At 28.2% G+C, this 8,867-nt stretch overlaps 1 protein-coding gene across 1 annotated transcript; it reads left to right on the top strand.

The window, feature by feature from the left end:
- The first annotated feature begins 422 nt into the window (after nt 1–422).
- On the top strand, nt 423–6,545 carry LOC117178124 (bromodomain-containing protein 2-like). Its single transcript, XM_033369379.1, has 5 exons — nt 423–536; nt 2,244–2,321; nt 2,406–2,507; nt 4,690–4,956; nt 6,086–6,545. Exons 1-5 carry the CDS (start codon nt 528–530, stop codon nt 6,164–6,166), a joined length of 537 nt encoding a protein of 178 aa, XP_033225270.1. The 5' UTR covers nt 423–527; the 3' UTR covers nt 6,167–6,545.
- The last annotated feature ends 2,322 nt before the right edge of the window (nt 6,546–8,867 follow it).

The following is an 8,867-nucleotide window of genomic DNA, read 5'->3' as shown; positions in this document are numbered from 1 at the left end:
TTTTTTGGATAAATTATTTTATGTTAGGTAGTTGAAAAATTTTTTTAATAAATATTATCATTATTAGCTCTTTTTTACTGTTTTAACGTGTAACATAATTCGTCAAAGAAATTTCAAATTGTACTTATAGATTTCTTTGCTGAATCATTTTGGGTATTTTCAATTTTCATTAAAAATATTGCAATTTGTTGATTTTTCTCTTGTACTTTTTAGAAATAACATTCTAATTCATCAAAGAAATTTAAAAAGATTTAAATTTCTTTCAAGAATTATGTTGTGCGAAGTAGTTACAAAATTTAGTTATATTTATTGCAGTTGGTTCATTTTTATATTTTGCAATTATTGGATTATTGTTCTGCAACGACGCCGTTGAATGTGCAATATTTTCCTCTTTCTCACTCATTTCAGCTCATTCTAATATTCTCATTTCCCTCATTCCATCATTTCTACGGTGGCGTGTTAGCGTTTAGTGAGTGGCGTCGTGTTGCCAACAGTGGGAGACAGTTGAATAATAAATCGAATAAATCATGGCAGAAGTAAGTGAAATAATAAGTGATTTCTACTTTCAAATGCACTTCTTTTAATATATCCCATTATACACACATTAAACAAAAAGTTATTGAATAGGATTCAACTTTCGCAACATTTTGTTAATTTTATCGTAAAGAGTGGAAACATAACCTCAATTCGTAACTTCATATTATGTTCATTATGATTGTATGATACATATTCGTTCCTGGATTATATACGTGAAGTTAGAAATTTAGCATAACAAAAACAATAATAAATAACAATCAGTGTAAAACTATCATAATTCCGAGCATGCGCAGAAGTATTAACATATCCTTTTTGTTCATTATAACTAACCTAACCTAATCTCAATATTCAATAAATGCGCGAGAATTTTTTTGATTTTTACTATTCTTTACACACTTAATAATTTTTGCAATCAGTGCATACAGATTGAAGTATTCAAACCTTTTTAGGTATATAAATTTAAATTTTTGGTTGTAAATACTGAAACTTGTACTTTTTTTCAAAGATAGAATGATTGCTATACTGTGAGAGGAATGTATTTAATATCATATAAAAGTGAATTGCACCATTTGCTCAAAGAAAGCATTAAAATTATTGTTAATTGCATTATTATAACGGGTCAAATATGGGTCTACCAAAAATTTGAATTTGCCCTAATCAACTTACCATTGAATTATTTTTAGATATTCTTGCTGGGAAAAAGAGTATATGTATGAACAATTTTATTCTTTTTTAATCAAATGAAAAATCTTTTGTGAATGATGCTCATCAATATAACCAATTATAAAAATTTCATTTTTATTTGCTTAAAAGTTGGAAAAGGGGTAGAGATGCTTTATAGAATTTGAAATGACTCTTTCTATAACAACTTTAGCAACTTTTTTTTGTAATTAAAATGGTTTATTTGAACAAAACAAACAGCAAAATATGTTAATATATGTAAATAAAAATTTAAATTACACTTATTTATAAATTTTAACCTTGCCGGGAGTTGTCAAAGGACTTAAACAGTAAGTTAAATACGGCAAATTCAAATTTTTGGTAAACCCATATTTCACACGTTATAATAATGCAATTAACAATAATTGTAATGCTTTCTTTTAACAAATCGCTTTGAATTTACTTCAATTTCTTCCAATAGTTTGACTTTGGAAAAAAAATTTCCAGGTAATAAAGGGGGGTACCAACTATTCTACAATTTAACCGAATTGCAATTAATTTTAATAAATAACATATTGTTACACTATGTTCTGAGTTATGTATTTTTTTCTTTAGGGTGAACACCCTTAATATCAACTATTTTAATCTTATTGCATCTTAAAAGCTGTCAAATTCTTTTCTGAATCATATTTGACTTGAAAAAAGTGGCTGAGAACAAACTTGTGAATAATATCGATTTTTTCGTAGGATTCTTTTGCACACCCCACATTAATGTTTAAAGTACTTTTTAAAAAAATGTGATCTTAAAACATCAAAATTGTGAGAAGAGATACTAATTGAAGTTTTGATTTAAACAAAATAACTTCAATGCAATTAAACCTTTTTTTTTAAAGCTTGGAACACTATTTTTCGAACTCGATATATACTGTCTACAATATTTTTCATATAGTCAATTCGTGAAAGTGGTTCGATGTAGCAAAATTTTTTTATTAAGTATAGTTTTTTAAAAATTATTTAGTAAATCTAACTCACTTTTTTATTTTTAGAACTCTGGCGTGGAGCTTTCCGAAGCTTTGACGTGTTGCAACAAAATTCTAGAGGAACTTTTATCCAAGAAACATTCGGTAATTTATTAATTAATAATTATTTTATTCGAATTTTACAAGAACGATAAAAGCAGAAAAATTAGAATTTTATTTTATTTTCAGGATCATGCTTTTCCTTTCTACGAACCTGTCGATGCTAAACTTTTAAACCTTCCCGATTACCACAAGATCATCAAGAAACCTATGGATCTAGGAACTATAAAAGTAAGTTTTTGTTAAAAAAAAAGTCTATATAGAAATATGTAATGTAAAAATATGGAAAGAAGCGATGAAAAAATAGAGAAACTACAGAGTATTTACGAGATTTTAAAGGATTTTAAGCTATTATAGCAGATTCGAAAGAATTTCAAACGATTTCCACTTATTTTACTGGATTTTTATGATTTTCAGAGATTTGAATGGATTTTAAGGGATTTTAAAAAATTTCGAGGGATATGAAGGAATTCAAAAACTTTCAAAGGATTTTAAGTTATTCTAATAGATTCCAACAAAAATTTAGGAGATTTCAAATTATTTTGCAGATTTTGCGAAGATTTTAGCACGATTTTGAGGTATTTCTAGAGAATTTTGGAAACAAATTAAATTCCAAAAAATTTCAAGGGATTTTAGTGCATAAATATTTCAGAAAATATTAAAGGATTTTGGTGAATCTCCAAAGATTTAAAAAAAGCACTGAAGATTTCGAGGAATTTGGTCGGTTTTTTTCTAGCGAAGTTTAATGGAAAAGTTTAGTTCAATACTAAAGGAATTACAATTATTTCCTCTTATTTTAATGTGTTTTTACGATTTTCAAAGATGTAAAGGAATTTCAACAAATTTCTAGAGAACTTTTGCGAATAAAATAAAATATATTTCAAGGCACTTCTACGATTTTCATCGATTTAGAGGGATATAGAGGAATTAAAAAAACTTTCAAAGGATTTTAGTTCTTCTAATAGATTAAAAAAGAATACAATTCCAAGAAATTTCTAGATATTTCAAATATTTCAAGGGATTTTAAAGTGCATAAATATTTCGACAAATTTTAAAATATTTACATAATTAATGAAAAAGTTTAGTTTCATTTAGATTGTTGCATTTTGTTACACTCCCCTTTACGGGTTTAAGGGCTCCTTTCCCTTTAGGTTTTTTACAACTTACAACTTTAACAGTTTAATTAAAATTGAAGGGGTTTAAAATTATTTGCTCATATTTTATTGGATTTTCACAATTTTCAAAGATTTTAAGGAATTTCAAAGAATGCTGAACGTGAATCTCCAAAGATTTCTAAGAATTTAAGCGGACGGTTTTTTTTAGAGAAGTTTAATGGATAAATTTAGTTTATATTGAGAGAATTGCAAACTATATTATTCACTTATTTGAATGAATTTTAAGGGAATTCAAAAATTTTCTCGAGGCCTTTAGGGAATAAAATAAAATTTATTTCAAGGGACTTGTACGGATTTCAACGATTTTAGGGGATATGAAAGAATTAAAAAAATTTTCAAAGGATTATAAATTATTCTAAAAGATTCGAAATAATTTCAAAATATTAAAAAAAAAGTCCAGGGATGTCAAGGAACTTTGTAAGGTTTCCAAATATTTCAAGGAATTTAAAAGAATTTCACAAGATTTAAGGATTTGATCAATTTTAAGGAATTTCTATAGAACTTTAACAACTAAATTTAATTTATCTTCAAGTGATTTTTAATGATCAATACATATTTTGAAACATTTCAAAGAAATTCAAACGGGTTTAAAAGATTTCAAGAGATATCTATGGATTTTAACAGAATTCAAAGGGTTTAAAAATATTTTAAAAAGTATGAAGGAATTTCAATTAAATTTTAAGCATTTTTAAAGATATCAAGCGAATTCACAAGTTATGGCTATGTAAAGTTTATTTCTGTAGAACCGCTATTTTTGTGTAATTTCATTTGAGATTATGAGTGGTAAAGGCTAAAGGGACAGGGGTGTGATCTTACATTATTTCTATGACCACACACAGGAGTGCCTTCGATATCTCGAAAACTATTCGAGATATCGATTTAAAACTTTCAAATTCGTGTTTCTCGCAAAAAATCCTGTAGGAATCCACAATAAAACTTTGTCGCCGCGGATATCGTAATCTCCCCATATAATCGTTGTTTATATGATAAATTTCCTTTAATCCCAAGAAAAATTTAGGAAAGCATCATTGGCCTATACTAATTGCCTATCATATTTTTTCGCAAGGGCAGTTTGCAAGTTCTGCATGAAAGTCTCTATCGAGACTAGATTATTTGCCATTACGTAAATAATACGCTTTTTGCATATACAATCTTTGTAAAAGACCTGGCCGGGTTGTAGATAGTCGCTTTTTGTTTATTACGAAGAAATTTTTTCGTATAGCGATTAACTTTTCCAGAGAAAAATGGATAGTCGGATGTATAAAACATCTAAAGAATTCGCCAGTGACGTTCGGCTTATGTTTAATAATTGTCATAAGTACAATCGCCCGGGTGAAGCTGTCATCGTTATGGCAAAAAAACTACAAGAAGTATTCGAAATGAGGTACGCGGAAATTCCCCATGAATCGGACTCCGAAAGTTCTTCCGAAGAAGAAGTCGAAGAAGAAAAAGACGACGCGTCTGAAGAAGAACGTAGTCAGAAGCTGGCTGCCTTGCAACAAGAGGTAATTGAAAATCTTTAATTTTTTTTTATTTACTGATTAAGTACAGTGTTTAAAAAAGTGCAATACAAAATTAAAAAGTGTCTAAATGCAGACCTCGGATTGAATCAATTACAATCAAAAACTCAACAAAGACTTTTAACCTTATAGTTGAATTTTCAACAGAAAACGATGAATTATAAACGAAAAATGTAATATTTCATATTTTAACCAAGAAAAGATTTTAATTTTAAACAAAAAACAATTAAATTGAACCAAACTGCATGAATTTTCCACAAAATAGTTGAATCTTCAACGGAAAAAGATGCATCTTTCAGCTAAATAGTTTTAAAACTGGATTTGATGTTAGCCCAAATTTTATTTGATCAATTTTCAGTTTATATATATTTTTTTTTGGTTTCTAAATTTTTAAAACTAAATAGTTGAATTTTTGAACTAAAACAAAATCAATTTTAAATGGAAAATGGACTGGTTAAACTTTAATTTAAGAGAATTAATTTTCAATAAAAAGAAATAGTTTTCTATATAAAAGTAATTTTTTATCAAATGTCAGAATGACTAACTTTCTGCAAAACATTTAAATCTTCAACAAAATAGCTAGATTTTCAGTAAAAAATTAATTTTCAACTAAAATTGTGAATCTTCAATAAAAAAAAAATTTCTCATAAAAAGTTTAATTTTAACCGAAATACTTGAATCCTCAACTAAAACAGATTTATTTTCAACCAAACAGTTTCTTTTTTAACCAACAAATTGATACTGTACCTAAAAGGACGAATTTTCAGCAAAATGCATACATTTTTATTCAAATATTTAGATTTGCTACTAACTTGTGGAATTTTCGAGCCAAAAATGTGAATTTTCATCAAAGTAAATTTTTAATTGTTCACTTTTTTATTTCGCACTATGCACTTTTACAGCTTTCAAATTCGGACTACATATAAATTTAATACTTGATCAATTTTATGACACTATTTTTAGACTTTCAAATTCTTGACACTATTTACAATATATTTTTATATCTGAAGTGAGTCCACGGGCTGTAAATGTCAAAGTGGCGAAATTTTAAAACCTCTGCATTTTTAAAGCCTCCAAATTTTTAATTTTTACAAAATTTTATTTTCACTTATAGATGGAAGCGATGCAGGCAAAGATGAGAAAGTTAAGGGAAGGAGGTGGCAAGATGAAGAAGAAACGCAGAGAACGGACTTAGTTTGATCATTAATAATTACCTGGTAAGCCTCGAATGTTGAATCTATTTTTAACCATTAACTTTGAAATTTAGAGTCTAAATTTCATGAAGTTCACTTCAAACAATCCTAATTATATTTTAAAACCTTTCACTAATTTTCTGCGATCTACGTCACTGATGTTTTTCAAGACATTGTAAAATAAACATCACTTCATTAAAAGTATTTATAGAATTTTCGACTATTCTAAGTTTCTGCACGTTATAGTGTAAAGTTAGTAATAAATAATTTCATATACATTTGTAAGCATATCTTTGATTTAAGCTGAAATTGACAATTTTGGTACTTTATTTATATCATTGTACGGGTTAAAATTGGAAGCGTTCAAAATTGAAATCTTGTGAATAAAAAAATGATTAAAAATTCCACATTAAAGAATTTTATAATAAACTTGTTATAATTATATCGAACTGAGAGGTTAACCATTAGCAATTTTGACTTGCCTCTGAATTTATAACAATTCAAGAGAAATTTGAAGGAATTCCAACAGTTTAAAGAAGGCAAGTTGTGAATTAAGAAGAAATCAAGTGAATTACATACGATTTTTTTTTAATTAAGTAAATTCTAAATAATCCAGGAAATTACAAAAAATAAATTAAGTTCAGTGGATTTTATACAAATTTAAAAATGAAGTCAATGAAATCAAAAAGAATTTGAGTGAGATTAACTGCGAATTTGATTGAGCATAATAAATAATAGTTGAAAAGTGGAATGCCGTAAGGGCCTACCCACATTTTCACGATTTGCCGAATCGATAAAAAAATTTGATTTGTTGGAAATTAACTTGTTATCACTGTCAATAAGAAGGTCATTTCAAAAGGGACTTCTGAAATTCACAGAATGCGCGTTTTTGGAGAAGTCTTGATTCTGAATCAAGATTTGATATATTCAAGTTAGCCGAAGGTTTTTTTGTTGGAGTAGTTTTAGATAAGGCTGAAGAAACGTGGTATGTTGATTCAGGTGCCTCATATCACATGACTACGCATCAAGAATGGTTTGATTTTTGCGAGTTACTTGATAAAAAAATTGAAATTAAAATGGCTGATAGAAAATTGATGATAGGAATTGGAATAGAAAGAATCAACGTTCAAGTTTTTGATGGATACACATGGGCAAGCACATGGCTCACCTATGTATTGCATGTTCCCGATCTTGGAGATTCAAATTTATTTTCTATGCCTCATGCGTTTGATAAAGGTTTAGAAACTTGTGACATCTTAAAAGTCATTTATTTAAAAACTAAACAATGGTATCAAATAAGTAAGCTTTCGTGACTGCAGACACAAGGTTTCGAATTTTACATGAAAGATTTGGTCATGTAAGTTCCCAGAAGATTAAAACAATGGCAAATCATGATATTGTTAAAGATTTGCAAGTAACTGGTGATGATAATTTTGTATTCCCAGGCTGCATCCTTGGACAAATGACGAGGAAGCAATTGAAATCAGTACCAAAGAGAGAGTGTCGAACAGGTAAGTTCATTCATTCTGATCTTACTGGATCAATGAAAATAAAAACATTAGGAGGAGCAGTGTATTATATTGAATTTAAGGATGAATTTTCTGCCTATCGACAAGTTTATTTTCTAAAATCAAAAGATCAAGTTCTTGAAGAGTTTAAATAATTTGTTCCCTTTGTTAAAGCTGAAACTGGAAGAAATATTAAACTCCTGAGAACAGATAATGGAACTGTGCCAAGAAATCCTCAAATAAATGGATTATCTAAAAGGGAAAATAGGACTTTAGATGAATTGGAAAAATCAATGTTATGGGCGAATGAAATTCCGATAAAAATTTGGACCGAAGCCTATGTGATGGATCGTGTAACTATTATAGACCAGCAGATAGGGACAGAAAAACAGGAACGATTAGTTCGCGTATGTTAATTTAAGTACTAAATATTATGGATATTTTACGAGTTATGAGCAAAAAAAATTAGACCGCTCTCTTGCACTCACAATATAATAAAATTATTAATTTGTAAGAAAAAAGTGATGTTTCTGAACGATTAAGTAGCGTATGCAAAATGGTGTTTGTGAAACTTTTAGAAAAATTATTCAGTGGAAGGTAATTGGCATACGATTTCCGAGTGTATGAAACCTTGAGATAATTAATCAAACTTGCAAAAAAATGAATTTCTAAAAACAAGTAGTTCGTGTATGCCATTTTACAGAATTATTATTTTTGTTTTGCATTATTCTTTCTAATAACACGGAATAATTAGTTAGATTGTGCCATTGGCCTATGGGTAAGATATTGTATAAATTTGCGCAAAAAAAGAATGGCATACATTTTGAAAGTGTTTAAATTATTGGCATACGCTAAAGTAACTCAAAAAAGAAAGAATTTTTGAACAACAAATTAGCGTATGCCACTTTCATTTTTATAAAATTTATATATAGTGAAATAATTATTTCACGATTGGCATACGAATCCAACGTGTACAACACTTACGAGGGTAGTTCAATAAGTCCTTAGAATAAAGTATAAAAACAATTTTTTTTGGGTAATTTTTTTTTTATTTTTCAAGATAATCTCCTTGGAGCTCTATACACTTGGTCAATGCTTTTCAAGTTTTTTTAATCCTTCAGAAAAGTGCGTTTTCGGAAGTTCCTCAAAATAAGCACTTACAGAGGCAATGACGTCTTCGTTGTCTGGAAATCTC

The sequence above is a fragment of the Belonocnema kinseyi genome, chromosome 8 (genome assembly GCF_010883055.1).
Source record: "Belonocnema kinseyi isolate 2016_QV_RU_SX_M_011 chromosome 8, B_treatae_v1, whole genome shotgun sequence".
Taxonomy (NCBI): domain Eukaryota; kingdom Metazoa; phylum Arthropoda; class Insecta; order Hymenoptera; family Cynipidae; genus Belonocnema; species Belonocnema kinseyi.
The sequence above is the reverse complement of the archived record's forward strand: the minus strand, read 5'-3'. Positions and strand labels throughout refer to the sequence as shown.

Excerpts from the sequence above, each read along its gene's own strand:
- LOC117178124 (XM_033369379.1), top strand. Across the intron at positions 2,322-2,405 it reads TTTTATCCAAGAAACATTCG|GATCATGCTTTTCCTTTCTA; the intron begins GTAATTTATTAA and ends TTTTATTTTCAG. Across the intron at positions 2,508-4,689 it reads TGGATCTAGGAACTATAAAA|AGAAAAATGGATAGTCGGAT; the intron begins GTAAGTTTTTGT and ends TAACTTTTCCAG.